Source organism: Electrophorus electricus, chromosome 23 (assembly GCF_041902795.1).
Source record: "Electrophorus electricus isolate QZ-2024a chromosome 23, ASM4190279v1, whole genome shotgun sequence".
NCBI lineage: Eukaryota > Metazoa > Chordata > Actinopteri > Gymnotiformes > Gymnotidae > Electrophorus > Electrophorus electricus.
In genome coordinates, this window is record NC_137519.1 from 10,563,472 (window position 1) to 10,583,045 (window position 19,574).

Sequence of the window (19,574 nt, forward strand, 5' to 3'; positions counted from 1 at the left end):
GTAAAAAGTAATTTTGCACTCTAAAATTAAGAACATTTTTACACTATACACATATAAAATTCACAAGATATACTCAGGCTTAAGAACACGTGTTTTCTACACGAATCAAATTTTTCAAACAAATATTCCTACAATATCTCACTACTGGCACTCCATAAAATCGACCAAATAATTAGCTGTTTCGACGTGGGTAAATAACACTCTGTACATAAAAGACTGAATTCTCCGCAAAACTACACGTGTAAACGTTATGTATACGGCACGAATACTTAAATATACTTTGCTAAGTATATATCTATCAAAATTAGCCTTTTGTGTTATTTAGCCGGTTTTATGAAATTCTGTTGTTTTAGCGTATGTATTGTACAGCACACTGGGCAACGTCTGTTTTAAATGTGCTTCATAAATAGACTTACACTGACATTGACAAAGACAAAAGATGCAAGGATTTTCTGTATACTTGTCAGTATAAGACAAGTATAGGCTACTTAATTATCATTTTGTTTAGTATATTTCCGTAACTCGCATCAAAAGTAAACTGAAACATACTTATTTTTAAGTTTAAAATAAGAAAACTAATAGCACACTTGAATAACCTTCTTTCTTGTAAGGGAATTGCCCCTTAAGGGTCTTGGTGTGCTGAGCTTCAGCTTGATGCTACTGGATAGAACCGCCTGTAGTCAATAAAACCAGAATTTCGAATTAAAAACAGGGGATTGAGGATGCTGACACGTGTTAACAACCATCGTCAATAATGCACGGTGCTCCGTTCTCAATCAATGTGCAGAAGCCAGTGAAAACCTCATTAGGCCCGCTCTTCACAAGCTTTCACTGGCTGGCAAAACTTTCCACAACACGCACTATGAACGCACAACGCATACAAACTACAGCAAATAAAAGCGCGTGCTCTTGGAACCGGGTCCAGCTCTCTTCCCTTTTTTTTTTTTTTTTTTTTTTATTCTACGATTTCCCCTTGGAACTGGTTTCATATCCGGCGATGAAAGGGCGTCGCTGCTGGCGGAGTTTCTTCTAGCTTCTGTTCTGAATATCGCAACAGACAGCGTGCGATTAAGACGCATGATCAAGCGTCCCCCGACACGCGCGCCACCCGCGCCACCTTACTCTTTCCTTCAAGGCTCTGCAAGATTCTTCTGTTACTCCTTAAGGTTGACAGCTTTATTATGTAGCCATTCCTCGATCTTTCAGTGGCTCGGCATTTCGTATCTTTAGTGTTTGCCCACATTTCATGCATTCCAACAGGCAATATAATTCAAGCCTTGTGTCAGCATGATCTTTGCCGCCTGTAAATCAGACCATATACTTCAGCGCCAGCCAGGTCTCTGTGTGCCGATCGTTTGAAAGTGGCACAGCGTTTATTCACACGGAGGTAGGTGCCCACCAAATGAGCACCTAGGAGAAAGGGCCTAGTCGGGATGATTTGAGTTGCTGTGATGGTCCTTCACCCGCCCACACACCAACCTCCACACACACACCGACAAAACACATTTCTTACAACCAATCGGTAGAGGACGTGACATTGCCGATAATTTCTGTCCAACAGCAGGGTCTTCAAGTATACCAGAGATTATTTCAGCCTCCAGGGTCTTCTCTCAGTGAGTCCGCTTTGGTGACACATATTGTGCAGGTGGACATTGACCAAAATGTAATGTACATGTAATTAAGCACTTTTATATTGTAATAGCAAAGGTTTGAGAGGCACACACACATACATGATATTTGTGTGTCAGTACATAACAAAAACTTTTACCCCCCTCTACAAACAATATGTTCTTCTGATAATGTTTCAAGCTTTGATGTGACCCTTTAAGGTTAATGATCAGTTTGGCAAAACATTAGCATGCAGGCAGGATGCCTTTTTAACAGCTGTTTAGATAGATGATCAGTGGAATAATTTGTCATATTAGTAAGCTTGTTACTCATCACCCTCACTATTAAGGTCTAAACAATTACTCCTAAGGTCAGAGTGACACAGCATATATATACACTAACACTATACATTTTTACACAAAACAAAACAATATATATATATATATAATGTGGAAAATGTCTTAAGATTCAGAAGCACTTTGCGTGCACAGCTGATAAAGGACCTCTGTTCCAAATGTCTTGTACACTTCATTACAATTTTGAATATTCCTACATTGTGTAGTACACTGCTGCTATTCACCTGGACCCTTCTTACGCTGACCTTGTACCAGCATTTCATCATCACAATAAAGTTTATATACATGTGGTGCACGAACCTTAGTGAATATCGATGGCCAAGTTTCTATAAAGATGTAATTTGTAGTTTTATTAGGTTTCTGTGCGCGAGGCGGTTTTAGAGAATGACCTCTGAAGATTTAGAAAGAGTGCCTCTACGAGGAACCTAATGGGTACCACAGGGCTATGAGTTAGTATGGGGGCGACATATAGGCCTACTTAATATGAATGTAGGTTTCAGCGCTTCAGCATGAAATCATTTTCGCTTGATTGCGAATTGCATCTTGGCGAAAAGAGTGGTGGGTGAGAAAACAAGCAAAAGAAGGGCTTGAAAGTAAAGGGACTCATGAATGAAGAAGAACAAAAGACTGATAGGAGACTTGATAAGGAAAGATGAAAGGATGATAAAACTGAGGGATAAATAAATGAGGTTCAGAAAGAAAACATTGGAGATGTGACAAAGGCAGATACGCATGACATAAAGAGCAGAACAGATTAAAAAATCATTGTGTTGATGATGAGACAAAACAAAGGAGCAGGAGATAAAGAGAAGATTATTCAAAAAGGCTGGAGTAATTGTGAGGGAAGGTGAGTGGTTGAAGGAAAATGAAACAAGAGGAGAAGGAAGTGTGAACAAAAGCAGGGAGAAAGCAGTGAGAAGGCCTATTTCTCTCTGACTCACATAACCAAAGGGGACTGTAAGATGATTTAATAAGTGAACCCCCCGAAAACAGCCATTGCCTGGATTATACCAGTTTTCGGAGGGAAGACGATTTGATTTAATCAATCTTTGAAAGCATTTATCTTTTAGAGTACACACAGTAGAATCACAACCTTTTTATGTTTTTTTTGGGGGGGTTCTATAACAAACATATTGGCCAATTCAAGAAGATCAGTATTTACAAAGCCGTAGACAGAAGGAGCGATTTGTTCCTCCCAGCTCCTCTACGCCAGCAGCTTCATGAGGTGGGGTTAGTGCTGGAGGAGAAAAGTGTGTCATGGAGCGAGAAAATCGGATTAGCAACAGCCTTCCCGCGAGCCACGAGCAAGTCCAAGAAGAGACAGGCTGCGGTTGAGTCTCAGACAAGATCTCTGAGGCATCAGCAAAAAATACGAACAAAAACGTAGCACAGTAGCACCCATTGCAACACAACGCCTGCTGAGGAACCAAGAATACACCGGCTGCAGATGTAATCTAGTGGAAGCAAGGATTAAAAACCAACCTTGCCTGCCAGTGTTTCACCTCAACTAAAGAGTCATTTATTTGATGCTTTTACCCAAAGCAACTTACAATTATGACTGAGCACAACTTGAGCAGTTGATGGGTAAGAGTCTTGGCAGCAATGGGGCTTGAACCAGCAACCTTCTAATTACAAGTCAAGTACCTTAACCACTGAGTTAGCCTCCCTACAGACTTAGACATGCAATTTTTCTAACCTCTGATCATGCAACTTGTTCCCCCTTATACAATTAGAGTGTGAGAACTGACCAGCAATAAACAACTATAGATGTGACATTTAGCCTATGCAAAGCAGCGAATAATTTAGAGGCCCAGGGACTAAATTAATGTGAATACTTAAGTGTGACTAACATCTAAAGGAGTCTGATTTACAGAATAAGCTGGACCTTGGGCGAGCGATCTGGTGTTTGTCAGGAAATTCCTTCCTGTGGGTATGAAAGCGGTGGAACATCTTAGCATTTCTCATTTGATAAAATGTCAATTGTGATTATTCTCTGCAGAGTGGTGTGGTATTTGGTTGATAACGTTCCATTTAGACAGAGAGCTGAAAGGGGACCAGTCCATGCTGTGGGCAACCGCTAGAACAAGCATTTACATGTACAGCAAAATAAGGTATAATGTGAACAGAAACAGTGCTCCTTAAACTCCATATGGCAGAATCTACTGTGGTCCAAATAGAGTTAATGATGGCTGTATGAATGACTAAAAATATTATTATTTATTCATTCTTTACTAATAAATCAATGCTTTCATAATACTTTTCTCTCCCTGTGATTGAAGTTTAGCTCACAAACATTTTCTTTTTCATTTTATTGAATATACAGTATTTAAAAGAGAGCTATAGATGTCACTGTATAGTTTAAAATGATCTTGTTCCACCAAGATTTGTTTGCTTGTCACTTAGGTCTCTTAGCAAAGAGTGTACTTATCAACCATACTCGACACCCAGACATGCAGGGTGTTTGGGCCATTGTCACTGGGCCATTGGGAGATTTTGTAGGTTAGGAGGGTTCTTACTGAGAAATTTAAAATGCTGTGATTTTAAAATGCTCAGAGTACATACTGTAGAGATGATAACCAGGACTGACAGAGAAAGTCCTGATGTGAGGACTGATTGGAGGAATGTTCTGATTGGTGTCTAGCTCAGTGGAAGGCCACTGAGTAACCTGCTGTGATAATCTAATTTCCAACACACCTGCCCCTGATTCAGATGTTCACTACAAACTTTTAGTCCAAAATAACACATCCAAAAAAAAGGTTTAAAAAACTTTGCAATGATTGATCAAAACATAAATGAAATCTAACAGTTCACTGGGCTTTTTTTTTATTAATCAGAGAAGGCACAATACCGGCCACACTGGAAGAGGGTGAGAGGTGCAGAGAAATCTGAGGCCCACTGCCACACTTGGAGACTGATCTGGGGTCACACTCAAAAGGCCTGAGCAATCTCCAGCCTGTATCAGATCTACATATCATCTTCTTCCCAACTTTAGAAAAACAATATTTTTGGCTTTAGAGTGGCTGTAGAGTGTGAGGCTATTTAAAGGGGACAGGAAAAGAAAGGCATACTGGAGAAAAAAAGTGCAAAATGGAAGGTACATGATAAATATATAAATAATCTTTACTTTTACTGCAACGTAAAGGAAAGAAAGGGGAGGGAAGGACAGATAAAGAATAAGGGGTGGAAAGGAGGAAACAGAGAGTCAGAGAGAGAGAAAGAGAGCTCAAGAGGGCCACAGGTGACACTGTCTCCCTCAGTCATGTAAGGTTGTGTGAGGTTGTGTAATGGCTCTGGCCTGGGACGTGACAGCGAGGAAGAAGAGGTCCCCCAGCGGAACGTCTCCCCAGTCCCCCAGCTGTTAATGCACTGCAATCATTTCATAAGCGAAATCCTCAAGTCCCATTAGTTGCAAGCATGCCCGGGACAGCTCATTTCCCCCGAGCGCTCCCTGAGCGAAGAGCGCTTTATCTGCATCGGCCAGCTTCAGATCTCCCAGCAGCAAACACCAGCTGAACAGTTCTTAGATGAGCGCAGGTTTTAAAAAGAAGACTTTTCATATTATAGTTGGGGGTTAGGACTTAGCAATGGTGGAATGTCATTACATATCATTAAAGCAAAAAAACTATGAAGCTATGTAATGTAATTTTACACTTAATGTAAGAATGTACGTGGTAAATAGACTCCTTTCCTTTGCATGAATGAATTCAACCACTTTTAAGTGTGAGTTCTTTTCATGGTGATTACATGCACTGAACATTAACCACAATGCATTGCACAATGACATTGCACAGTATATGAACTCTACAGGGGTCCAAAAAGAAAATGGGAGTATTGGGTTTCTTTCCCCAGTCAACATTGTCAACGCTTTTGTGTGACGTGTATGGGTGCTCTAAAACCTGAATGCAGGAAATATAAATACACTGTCTATAAAATCTCTTCAGTGCCCAACGTTCCCATTGGATTCTCCTCAGTGTAAAGGCTGTAACATCCATTGAATATCAATGTATAGTTGAGAGGGTTTCTCTGTTCACTTTCCAGTATTCTGTGTGGAACTCACTTCCCAATAAAGGATAAACTGTGATGTTTACTCCTCAGCGGACAGTACCTTATGGATGGTATCGTCTAGGAGAGGAAGTGTGAAAGTGCACTGCCTATTAGAGCCTGTGTGTGTGTGTGTGTGTGTGTGTGTGCGCACACAGCATGCCTTGGCCTATATACGACTCTGTGTGTGTGTGTGTGTGTGTGTGTGTGTGTGTATTCACAAGCCTGTTTTTAGCCTGAGGAGAGACAGTGTTCTGAAAGCAGGAGAAAGAAAGCGGACTGGGTCTGGAGTATGCGCTCCATTTCTACACTACTGTTCACTGGGAGCTGAGAGGCTTTATAGACCTCACCCCCAACCACCATTCAACATCACACATCGAAATAATCGGCACTTAGCAAACGGGCTTCAGAGGAGAAAGTTTTGCTTAACAAAGTACAAGCCTGATCTAAAGGGCTGATGTTTCAACTGAACTGAAGGCTCCTTCCTTTTTTTTCAGTATCAGTTTTCTTACAGTTTTTTGGTTTTTTTCATGGGTCATGTATTACCATGGCCCTGCAGAGCAGCCAGTGTCTGGAGAAAAGATGAACAAAACTAAAGGAAAGACTGACTGAATTACAGGGTGACATAACAAAAATGTCACGTAAAGGAAAAGAAGAAAGAGTTAGAACAGGAGACAAAGTCAGAGAGGGACAAAGAGAGAGAAAGAGGGAGAAAGAGAGAGAAACTTTGTGTTGGCTAGTCGAAAGAGGCCACAGGTGCTTGTCAGCTCTTGGTAACATGACTTATTTAAGCCGCATGACTGCTTGGGCAGAAGATTATTACACACCGAACAAAAGCCCTCATAAACACCCATGACAAACCATCAACCGCAATCACTCATACATACACAGATAAATGCACACACACACCTTTTTCAGAATAGTACTTTCTCTATGATGGGTTTATAACCACTGCAAATCGACACCAGCAAAAGCTGTTTTGCTGTATCCCTGTGCCAATGCTCCTGAGAGCTTTATCCCAGACCAATCTGCCAGGTTCAATTCTAAACCTATCAAATCATCTCACAAACACACACACACACACACACACACACACACACACACACACACACACATATGTAAAGACAACAATCTTTGTGCATAAAGAATGTCATGGGACAACCATTAGCTGTACAACTGACACAGGGAGGACGGGCTTTAATTAAGAAACACTGAGAAAGCAGCATTACTCATCAACCTACTGCCATAAAGAGGAGATAAGGAAGTCTGTGTGTGTGTGTGTGTGTGTGTGTGTGTGTGTGTCTACTTACCATGGCCTCCAGCCATTTGCAGCCGCATGCCTATTAGGTGGGGCAAGAAAATGGCACTGAAACCACACACACACTTGCGTGCACACATACTTGCACATGCATGCTCATACACACACACACACACACACACACACACACACACACACACACACACATACACGCACACACTTGGACACACGCATTTGTCAGCATTATTAACGGAGAAGCTGGCTGGCAACTATCTTCCACAAGAGCCCAAGCAAGGGTGCCATCTCGGAAAGGTCACGGGCTACCTTCCATCCCTGCTATTTGTCTGTTTGATTAAGTCTGGTAATTAGAAGACTTGGCCACCATACCGACGGCCTCCTATTTCAGAGGCAGCCAGACTGAATACAAACTAATCAGAATGCAGTCCTGTTCGGGAGAGGGGGCGAGTGGGTGGGGGGGGGGTGTCAAACAAGGACTGCAGACAGATTGATGAAACAATCAATCTGTGATGGAGGGATGAGTATAGGGGAAGAGGTAAGGGAGAAGGTATTTGGTGAAGGAGAAAAGTGAAAAAAAAAGAAGAAGAAGAAGACCCGGTAATGAGAAAGATGTGGCGCAGAGCATGATGCATGCGATTTTATAATTAAAACGGAAGGATAAATGTAATTCTGAGAATGAGAGAAACAGATAAATAGATAAAGAGATAGAGAAAGAAAGAGATCGTGAGACAGAGCTTGAGAGGCAGAGAGCAAAAGAGAGAGACAGAGGACGTGTGTGTGTAAGAGAGAGAGAGAGAGAGAGAGAGAGAGAGAGAGAGAGAGAGAGAGAGAGAGAGAGAGAGAGAGAGATTATGTGGGAAGGACACTGTCCAGCTCTTTCACACCTCTACTGTTCTCTGCACATGAGCATGGCCCCTTTTGATAATTAATCCACTGGAGGTTTAGTGGCGGTCTGGTCATCTTGTCTCTCCTGCACTACTCTCTCTCTCTCTCACAGACACACACACACAAACTCACTCATTATAAATGAATACTAAATAGATACCATACCACATACACAAACATAGTTGCATAACCCTGCAATGCACACCTAGCCAAAGAACAGAGCTATATATTTTATTGTGATTACATCACTATATGTTGTGACAGAGATTAAATATTTTATTATTACATCACTATGTTTTATGTTTTATTGTGAATATATTGCTATATGTTGCAATTGAAATGTGCCTTGCAATATATTGAAAATATATTGCTGAAGGATTGCAATGGCTAAAGATTGCCCTGCGTTATCTGGACCAGAGACAGGGGTGGATCACTGGATAGCCAAGGATGACAAGAGCGCCATGATTAATCAAAATATTCAAAAAATGCTGAGATTGGTCAGGAAACGCAGCAGTACAGAAATTGGTGATTTGTTATAGGGTTCAGTGTATGTATTCCAAAACAAGATAGACAAACAATATATATCATGTTGCCCTTCTGAGTACCCCAACACACACACATGCGCGCACACACAGCTGCAGTTGGTGGCACCAGTGCAGCGATACAAGTCTAATTTGAGGACGAACCAGATACCCAGAATCCTGCAGCGTGAACTTCCAATTAACAGCACTGAGAGCCTGTCCCAGGAGGGGCCCAGAGAGAAAGAGAGAGAGAGAGAGAGAGAGAGAGAGAGAGAGAGAGAGAGAGAGAGAGAGAGAGAGAGAGAGAGAGAGAGAGAGAGAGAGAGAGAGAGAGAGAGAACAGGAAGGGAAGCTGCACTCATCTATTCTTTCATCCTCCTTTTCTCTTCTCATCATGTTATGGCTTTGCGATAAACTGTAGGAAGTGTGTGTTTGTGTGCATTAAACTGACATTCACCCATCTAAATATGCAGTATATGAGTGTGAGTGTCTAAAGAAGAGGGGCGAGAGAGAAGAAAAAGTGATGGGAAATGACCTGGCTAAATGCTATATGATCTCTCTCTCTCTCTCTCTCTCTCTCTCTCTCTCTCTCTCTCTCATTCTCTCTCTCATTGTCTCAGAATTATCGATTGCCAGTTTGACTTGCGCATCGCCATCATAAACATTGCTCTCGTCATGGCAACCTGGCCTTGCTACAGGTGCAGTCATCAGGGAAACCAGACAAACAGTGCACACAGACAGGCAGGTAAGAGTGTAGCTATGTGTGTTTATTCAACACAGTTAATATGAGCTTGCATGGCATGCCTTCACACCCACATTATTTTTCATTAACCTCTTCTCTAGGAAATCACCCTCTTTTCCGCATGATCATTAATTACATAATCATTATACGTAATAGGACAGTATCTTCCAATAATTAGGTGTTTGTTGTTTTCCACATGGTTGCCACTGAGTTGCTGCTCAGTTGAGTCAATATGCAGTCAGGCACATTAGACCAGATATCTCCTCTCACACAGCCACAGATATGCCACTCCCACTGTGAGCTCATATAGTCCAGTAGGAGCCTACTTCCATTAGCGTTACTTTCATCAGAGTTTTTTGTTTGTTTGTTTTGGTATCAATATTCTTTGACATGCATTAGTAATCTACTACGAGAGAAAGCAGGAACTGAAGGGTCATTGTTGACCCAAAATTGCTATTGCTCATAAGCCATTTAATCAGGATGTAGACATAACAAATATACAGAAGATTATCAAACTATAGCAGTAATTTAATGAGTAGGCACTGTTTCTTAATTATGTATAGTAGGAAAGAAAAAACAATTAGCATCTTACAAAACAAGATGGAGAGAGAGAGAGATGAGAGAGAATGAAGGAAGGAAAAGCCTCGAAGGAGGAGAATTACAGTAAAGTTGAGGGTGTGACTCTGTACTCCTGGCCATATGCTGAGTGGGAGAGGGTGCTTCAGCCAGTGTGCATTTGCTTCCAGCTTGTGTTGCATCCATTTTGTGTGTTTGTGCATGTGAGGGTGAGAAGGAGATGAAGGTTTACAATTCTGTGTGTGTGTGTGTGTGTGTGTGTGAGAGAGAGAGAGAGAGAGAGAGAGAGAGAGAGAGAGAGAGAGAGAGTATGTGTAATCAGCTCCATCTGTAATTGTCCACATACACCGTCTGTTGGAGAGCTTGTTTTGCATACGTAACTGAATACACCGGACAAGTCTTCACATGCGTGGGTGTGTATGTACATGTCACGTGTGCATGTAAATGTCACGTGTGCATGTGCACGTCGAAGTGTGTACATACGTGTAGGAAAATGACCCTTTCAGACAGAAAGCACACATTAGCACCTCTGCTTCCCTGACAGAAGAATCCTCCCATATGCTCCTATAATTCTTCATCTTATGCCAGCCAGATTAACAGATTTCCGCCCTTGCCGGCTGCTCTGAAGTCCGAGAACAAACAGAGCCTCCTGCATCAGGCAGAGCAGTGGGCTGAAGCCTGATCTCCCTGCCACTAAACACCTGCTTGTCTGTCTTATCAGAGAAGTAAGACAGCCTAGGGGAGCTGCTTTGTGCCTACCAGGATGATGGAGGGTTCTGTTTACTGGGCATCCTAGAGTGATGCAAATAAACCTTTCCCAGTGCTTTGACAGGTATCACTATATGGTGTTGGAAATTAAAGCATCATTCCAGATAATAGAGCAGGACATGGGCAGGAAAGACAGACGGGTGAAGAATGGTGCATGGAGGAATATGGTACAATTGTTGAAGTGATATCAGTGGATATCAGTAATCAGTATCAGGGCTCTCTTTGCAGGAGCATTGATATAGTGACCGATGGCATTAAAAGAAGCCCTCACTAACTGAAGCATTGCTGCAATAAAACACACACACACACACACACACACATACAGAGAGAGAGAGAGAGAGAGAGAGAGAGAGAGAGAGAGAGAGAGAGAGAGAGAGAGAGAGAGAGGAGAGAAATGGTGCAGCAGATAGATTAGAACATGAGAGCAAAAGAGATATGCTGAACAGTACTATTTAAGACTAAATGGACATGACCAATAATAAATATAAATTCTTAAAGTCTTAGAGACAGACACATCAGCATTATCCAGTTGAGTCTTATTTAGCATAGGTAAAATTGAGAATTAAACTAAATTAAATTGCTACTTAACCTTAATGCTTTAATGTTTTAATCTGTACTCCAAAACCCAGTGGTCGTCAGTAATACTTTGCTTCCATACTACACGGGTTCATACAAAGGACTATAGCGCGCGAGCGCATGCATAGATATATACACACAAACTCCACTGAAATCATTAGACAGGAAAGGTTTAAAAAGAATACATTTGAGTGACAGTATAACGTTGGGCATTCGAGACTAGCCTAGTACACAACACTGTCCTCAAAGACATTAATTTAGAACGAAGACATCCGTGTTTTCAGAGAAAGTGGGGAAAACGTCGCAAACACTTTTCCCTCGTGAGCTCGTGTGTGTTTATATTCACAGAGCTCCTCTCATCCACAGAACGTCTGAAGCGAGGTCAACAGATGTCACTCTTGACCATCTGTTTTCTCTCATTACTGGCATATTTACGCCACTGTGAGGCATAAACGTGGAACGCTACGCACACACAGAACGCTTCCATGCTACGTGAGTTAAGCGGTCCGGACGTACGTTAGCTGCACACCCGTTGTCTGTACCTCTGCGAGTTTTGCGTGCAGGCAGGTAGTAATTAACATAGCCTACCAACAACCCGTGCTAATGAAATCACGGACCCTGGCTGCTCTCCCAGCCAATCACAATGTGAGCATGAGGCAGATAAAATATGCGCATATTAGAAGAGGCAGTCTTAATCCCTGTAGTTGCGCCACCTAAACGCCTCGTTCTCCATCGAAGAAATTCGGCAGTTCCTCCAGCTAACTGCGCTGCCAGTCCTAAATCCCCGAAATGAGAAAGTGAATGATATGGGATTACACAACTAATGCGAGCAGATGAAGGAAGGGCAAGCAGAATCTCCCACTCAAAAAGGATTATACCGCGCGGGCTTCCCACGGAGCACCTTCCCATCTCTTACGACCCCAGCAGCGCCTTGACATCAAACTCTGCAGCGCAAAACACGGAGCGAAGCGGAGTGATTGGGTATTTTCAAGTCAGCGTCATCAATATGCAGCGCAAACATAATACCTACAATCTCCCAAAGTTCACTGCATCAATTAAAAAAAAATAAAAAATACAGCACGTACACACTTTAAACGCTATTAGGCACAGTTTGAAAAAAAAAAAAGTATAATGGTAAATATAGGCCCGGTGTAGTAATACAGAGATGTCATGTACATTATTGTATGGGAAATAGTCTGTGTAAAGCGACATATAGGATATATATAGCAGTCTGTTAACACTGCGCGCCGTAAGCAGGTGCGTCCAGGAGCAATTGTAATGAACATAACTGCTATGTAACAGAACTATTATTATTGTTGTTGTTGTTGTTGTTGTTGTTATTATGCATGTTATTATTATTTTCTGGCGGGGGGGGGGGGGGGGTGTCTTCGAATGGTTAGGTAGAGCCACAGAAAAAAAGGGTACATGGTTTGGTAAGAAAAGCCAGTCAATATATGATGTAGGTGTCCATTCACGAAGTTATGTGCAAGTTGCTGTCTGAAATATTGGTTGCAGTTATTTGGCTAAAGCACACAAAATTAAAGTTTGTAGTAACAAGAAGAGCGGGCTAATTCGCTGAAGTTTAAAGCAAGCCTCCAATATTCTACGTCTACTGGGAGTGCACAATAAGTCATTCATTTAGCTATTAGTAAATGTAGTGATTTATTTCTAGTTACTGTTCTGACATGAATGCTACAGTAAACGTAAATTAGCGCATCGGTAAAGTAGAAGTTGTGACCTTATCTAGGCTCACCCGCGGCTGGCGGACGGCGCGGCATCTGCGCTCATGGTAATGCGTCAGCAGACTCAACTCGGGATGATAATTAACTGGGATTACAGTGTTACTTGTTTAGTGTGAACCTCTAACGTGTGACGAGAGCAGAACAGCGTATAACTCGCTTAAGCGCAAAGTGAAAATGAATTATCAACACGGCATGTGTCGCGCATAGGAGGTTGAAATAAATCCGTTAAGAAATAATGCCACCTTCTGCTGTGCCCAGGGTGGAAGACCCTCAAAGCAAAAAATAAAAATAAAAATAGAAAAAATAAATTTATGACCCAGGGAATATAGTGCATTTGTTTTATCGTTCACCGCATTCGGGGAATAGGAAGGGGGAACTGTCACTTACACAGGAGTTCATATAAAGCCACTAGCGGTGATCTTACCTCTTTTATCTTGGACTTTTACGGTAATCTCCACTAAGGGCTCTGTCTCTCGGTCAAGGCTCCTCGATATAACCAAATCCCCGCTGTCTCGATTAACGGTGACCGGAGAGCTTTCCGCATCAGGGTAAACCAACTCAAAACTCGCCGACTGAAATCTGACCGGGTTAAGGTTCATTATCACCGAGCCAATGCTGGCATCTTCGGACACGCTGATGACTAAAGGTTTGTCAGGCTCCAGTACGGAGCGGGACTTTCTCGGGAGTCCGCTCTGAGACAGGCTCAGCTGGGATGGCAGAGACGGTGGTGGAACCGCTGGCCATTGCCTCGGGTTGATCTCGATCTCCATGTTATGACTAGTGCGAGAGGGCCAACCGTGGTCTCTTGCAAAGACACTAAACTTTATTGGTGAAGCAAGCCCGAGTATGGAGTCAACAAGGAGAATGTCACCTGTTTTGGGTACAACGTAAAAACTCCCGTTTTTTGGGAGAGCATAATATATCAGCTCGGCGTTTTTGCCACTATCCGTATCTTCCGCTGTGACTTTATAAACTACCGACCTCAAGGCGGTGGCGTCGTCTAAAGTTATTTTGACATCCGCATGGCGAAAAGTGGGTTCATGGTCGTTAGTATCGAGCACATCCACTTTGATGGATGCTACTTCGGCTACGACACGCTCGGCTGAGACACAGCTCTGGCAGCAAAGCCCCACACTGAGGAAATACTCGGCGCGCACCTCTCTGTCCAGAATGTTAGAGGTTTTCAGCAATATGTGTCCGCGTTTGTGGTGGGCGAAAACGTGGAAATCTTCACTGCCGTTTCCTAGGAGTTTCAGATGCATGCCCGTCTTGGAGCACCATCTCTGCGCGTCAACGCGCTTCACAGGGATATTCAGACCGTTCACTTTGGAGCCAGGTGGAGAGTTTTCGAATACATGTCCGTGAAAGAAAGGTATCCGTTCGCCAGTCTTGTTTCCGAAAACAAAAGTGGCACAATAAGATATCAAAATAGTCCAAATCATGGTTTTAGGGTTGCACCACACTCCGTGGTTTCAAGAGGTAATGTTCAAATTGCGGGACATAATAAAAATCAACCACTTTTCTCAAGATGAAAAATCGCGATCTACTGTAGAGGCATCCGTTCTCGAGTTATCCGCTGTTCGTCTACGCTTGCTGCAAGCATGCCGCTTTCAAACGCAGCACAACTTTCGTTACGTCCCCGTTGCACTCCAGCAGCCGTCTGCCTTGCAGCCGTGCACAGCTCGGGCGCGCGCTTAAGACGCGGAGTTTAGAGAGCAGCACTCCGGTGCTGGACAGCGCACGGCTCGAGGGGGCGGGGCTGCTAGGAGGCAACACGGGGAATCCCCAGGGAACCCCGCTTCGCTTATGGATTTTTTTTCTTGTCTGAAATATTCTGAAATGTATCTGTTAATACGTTATTTATCCATGTGAATTTAAGGCTGAAGGAATCTGAACTAGAAACACCAAAGGACATCGGAGGCTTCAAATTCCAAAGGGTTCCGTGTCAGCACGGAGTCATGTTCTGCTCCCATGACATATGTCTTTACTCGCTTCAGGAACCAGAACAAGAAGCAGCCGTTTATTTGCCCCGCACAGCGTAGGTTTTAATAGGCTTACATATTGATTTCTTTCCTTCCCAGTTGAGCATTAGGCCACTGGCGATATTCTGCATCCAGATATTAGTTGGAGATTTACCTGACTCATCCATGTAATAATATTAACCATCCAAAGGTAGTAACATAAGAGTACAGCAAATAGGTCAGAGGACACGTACACAAAATAAAGATTAATTTGGCAAATGTGCTACACACACACACACACACACACACACACACACACACACACACACACACACACACACATACACACACACACACACACACACACACATAAACACACACACATACACACACACACACATACACAAGATGGAAGTACACATGACTACAGATGCAAATTATTAAAAAGTGTTAAACTAATTGATCTGGCTACTTTCAGAAAATAACTACTTACTTCTGTCAAGTTCACAGCTTTCCCATGCATTTTTATCAGTATTTGAAAGGAATGGTAAAACTATACATAGGATATATCAACTAGCAATTGATATTGTAAAGGACCTCCACCCTGCCTATTACAGTGGGTCTGCAGAATCTTGCACCACTGTATTGGACATATCTTGTAGAGTTTAATGATGATTTTATGTGGTGAAAGGAGCCAAAAACTAAACAAAACAAATAAACAACTATAAAAAGAGCTGAAATGACAATGACAAATAACAATGAATTCAGTGTCTTACAGGTGGAGATGAATGAACGGGGGAGGCAGAGCGAGCGTGCTAATGATACTACACTCTGGGAAGCTTCAGGGTAGGGTGTGAAAAAAATGTGGGGTTTATTTTACTTGAAGACTTCACAAAAGCTTAAGAGAGTATAACAGAACTAAAACGGCAAAACACAGCTTTTCTGTGTCCTTACACACACACACACACACACACACACACAAAAGTTTATATATATATATATATATATATATATATATATATATATGCAAGTTTATATCAGTTTATTATACTCAGATAATGGAAATGGGTAATGATTCATGGATTTCTGTGTTTTGTTTAGATTACAGTTAGCTGATTTAATATTCATTACTTATCAGCTCTGAATTTGCTTTTAGAAAGCTGGCCATGTCCCAGGAGGAGAAAGCATGAAGCATGCTAGAGGTGAACTCGTAGACTTGCTGCAGGACTGAAAAGTATGAATTTGCATTAGCACAGCAAAGAGCAGACACACAGGATTGACTCCTACAACCAGAAGTCTGCCTCTACCTCTTTCTCATTAATTCTCTCTATACTTTATTGTCATTCTGTACCTCCAAACCAGCTACATACACCCAACTCCAACCTATTCGTTAATAATTAAAATGAAATTTTCCGTCTCTTTATAGCTTTCTCATAAAAGCTGTACTGTTTGCTAGTATATTTGTTTGTTGTTTGTTCCTCATATTTTTACTATCAGTATTACTATTGCTATTGTTGTTGTGTATAATTGCTAATTAAACCTTATATAGCCATACAGGTTCCTCTGTAGAAAAAAATATCTGAATTGTCAATCAATGCTTATTTTTTGTTTGTTTCAGTGCTGTAATAAGCTCATCAGGGTTGAGATATATTGTGGGGTGCAGCTTAAATTCAAGCACTGGAATGACTTCAGAGTCTCTTTCTGCACGGTTAAGCAGTGAAAAGCTGCATGGGCAGTGATTATTGCTGAGTAGCCTGTGGCTTTCAAAAGCTAGTTCACTGAACCCCATTAAGAGCAGATCAGTGGAGACAATGCCTTTGTTTTAGTCTCAGTCAAGGACAAAAAGCAACACAGGAAATAGAGATGTGAGAAAAAAGTTTGAGGAATCTTTAGATTTATCTGGATTTCTATGTCAGTGTCTCCTAAAATGCTTATCATCTCTTGTTTAACATTTTATAGTGCCATATATATATATATATATATTTTATTAGAATAATGGTTTAAACAAGCTGGGTCACTGATGGCAAAAGTTTGAGATATATTTTATACACACACACAAACACACACACACACATGCACACATATACGTAGTAATACTGTGGTGGTGGTGGCAGGAAGGGAGCAAGACGCAAGTGTGTTGCGAAGGAGTTTCTTTATTCTCCATTGTACAACAAAACAAAAGCAGCACGATGTTGAGCATGCAAAAGAGTAACAAAAACAAAAGCTGAAGCAAAGTGCTGGCAGTTACTCATGCTTGCAGCTGAGAGACGCGCAACACTGAAGGTAGGCACCTGTGGACTTTAAAGTGGGGAGAAACAGAAAAACAGAAACAAGACACGGGTTAAGGTGATCAATAAACTGGGGGTTGTAAATAAGGTAGACGGAGGTGTATGTGTAAAAAAGAACCCATCCACCTTGGGGAATGCGGCCTGCCAAGCCGACGCGGAACAGGCATGGACAGATAAGCACAATGGAAGAAGGCAACCAGATCGGGATCCAGGCACTGTGATGCGGACAACCGGCTCCACTATTCCAGACATGCACCCCTCCCAATCCACCAAGTGCTGCATGTGCTGCTCTTTCATACAGGTAGTTGACCAGGGCACTCAGAACACGGGGTCCACTTCCTGCTCCAGCGGCGGTGGCAGAGCTCCAGCAGCAGTGACATTGTCGTCTAGGAGCCTGTGACATGATGTACAGCTGTTCCCTGGCAAGCCCACCCAGTAGGTGACGTTGTTCATCTACTGGATGATGGTGTATGAACCAGTATACTTGGGAGAGAGCTTGCCTGTGGGTCTCACCTGGCCATCCTTTGTATCCACCAACACTCGGTCCCTGGGTTTGCATGCAGGGGTCTCACCTCTCCTCTGGTCTGCCTTTCTCTTGAACATGTCAATGGCAGATCGCAAACGTTCAATGGTTCTCCTCCCAGATACATTCATTCCTCTGGCATCATGCATGCACAGTGGGCTGGGGATTCCAGGGGTAGAGTGATGGTTTGTAGCCTGGAACACACTTGAATGGGGTAAGCCTTGTTCCCGCTTGGCTTAAAGATTTCTGGCCGTATTCTGCTCAGGGGTGAAAGGATCACCAGGTGTTGGGGTTCTCCTGGTAATACAGCTATAGGAATTTCTTTATTTACCCTCTGTACCTGTCCATTAGCCTGGGGATGGTAGCCCAATGGGAGGCTTGCCATTATATTGAGCTTTCCAAATAGTTCAAAGTACACCATTGGGGTAAACAGGACTTCCCAATCTGACATGGACGTCCTCAGGCAGGCCGAACGTTTGAAAGACGTGGTGGAATAAAAGGTCATGGTTTCCTGGATTGTTGGCAGCGCTGGGACAGGAATTAAGTGCACCACTAGGATAGCCACATTTTCCTTCAGGCCAGCAGGTTTGTAATAAAGTCTTTAGCCAGGTTAGACCAGGGATGGTGTGGTGTAAGCAAGGGTAAAAGCTTACCAGTAGGCATAATGCATGGCGATTTGCTCCGCATTCACTCCGCACATGAGGCAACATGCTGGCCACCAGTAGCAGCATGTTAATCACTGAGCCACCTGGGTTGATCCAGGATGCCGTGACCTGAGGGCGGTGTGAGCCCACAAGATGAGTGCTGTTCTACATCTCGGAGATATGTAGAACCTGCCAGGTGGACAATTATGGTTTGGGTTAGTCACAGTAATGTTACAGTCTAGGTTCCAGCAGATGGTGCCCACAAAGCAGGATGAAGGGAGGACTGGCTCTTGGCTGGTGGGATGTGCCTCAGTCTTGAGAGTGCATCTGCCTTCATGTTTCTTGAACCTGGCTGGTATGTAACCTAAATTGAAATCGAAGCACAAAAAAAGACAGACCACCTGGCTTGCCTGGAGTTTAGTCTCTTTCTTGTCTCGTTTTCTCATTTTCTTATCTGAGGTACTCCAGGTTCTTATGGTTGGTTATGACCATGAAGGGGTAAAGCACTCCCTTAAATGCCTTCACATCCTGCAAAGGCGAGCTTCATGATGAGGAACCCTAAGTCACCAACAATGTAGTTCTGTACCATGGCATTCAGATTTCTGGGGGGAAAAAAGGCTGGTGAAAAAAAGCAGCTGGCTGCTGCAGCACAGGTACCTCAGTGAATGCCTTTTTGAGCCTGGCATCAACCTCAGGGGTGGAACCTTTCCCTGGAGTAGGTCAGTGAGGGGCCGTGGCCATCTGGTCATTGCCTCAACCTTACAAGGTTGTATGCATACGAAGTCCTCCCTGATGATGTATGCCCAGGAAGGTCACTTTGCAGAAGTGGAACTTACAGTTCTTCAGCCTGCTATAAGGATTATTGCACATCAGAACGTCGAGGACATCATGCCCGTCACGCACATGTTGTTTGTAGGAGGGCAAATAGATCAGGATGTCATTGGTGTAAGTGACAATGGAGGATCCTGAACAGATCTACAGGACCTCATTAATGTAAGCCTGGAAGACAGAGGATGCTGTGGCTAAGCCATACAGTAGAACCAAGTAATCATAGTGAGGCTGTACTG

The 19,574-nt window shown here is 42.8% G+C and overlaps 1 protein-coding gene across 3 annotated transcripts in view; it reads right to left on the reverse strand.

Annotated features, from left to right (window-relative positions):
* The window catches only part of si:ch211-186j3.6 (neural-cadherin), a 146,035-nt gene extending 131,274 nt beyond the window's left edge, over positions 1-14,761 (reverse strand). For all 3 annotated transcript variants that reach the window (XR_004775435.2, XM_081706391.1, XM_035521097.2), the window contains exon 1: positions 13,516-14,761. Coding sequence is in view for 2 of the 3 variants with exons in the window: in XM_081706391.1 (XP_081562517.1) it covers positions 13,516-14,533 (1,018 nt within the window). In the remaining variant the exon portion in view is untranslated. The remainder of the gene's footprint in view (positions 1-13,515) is intronic.
* Between the last annotated feature and the right edge of the window lie 4,813 nt (positions 14,762-19,574).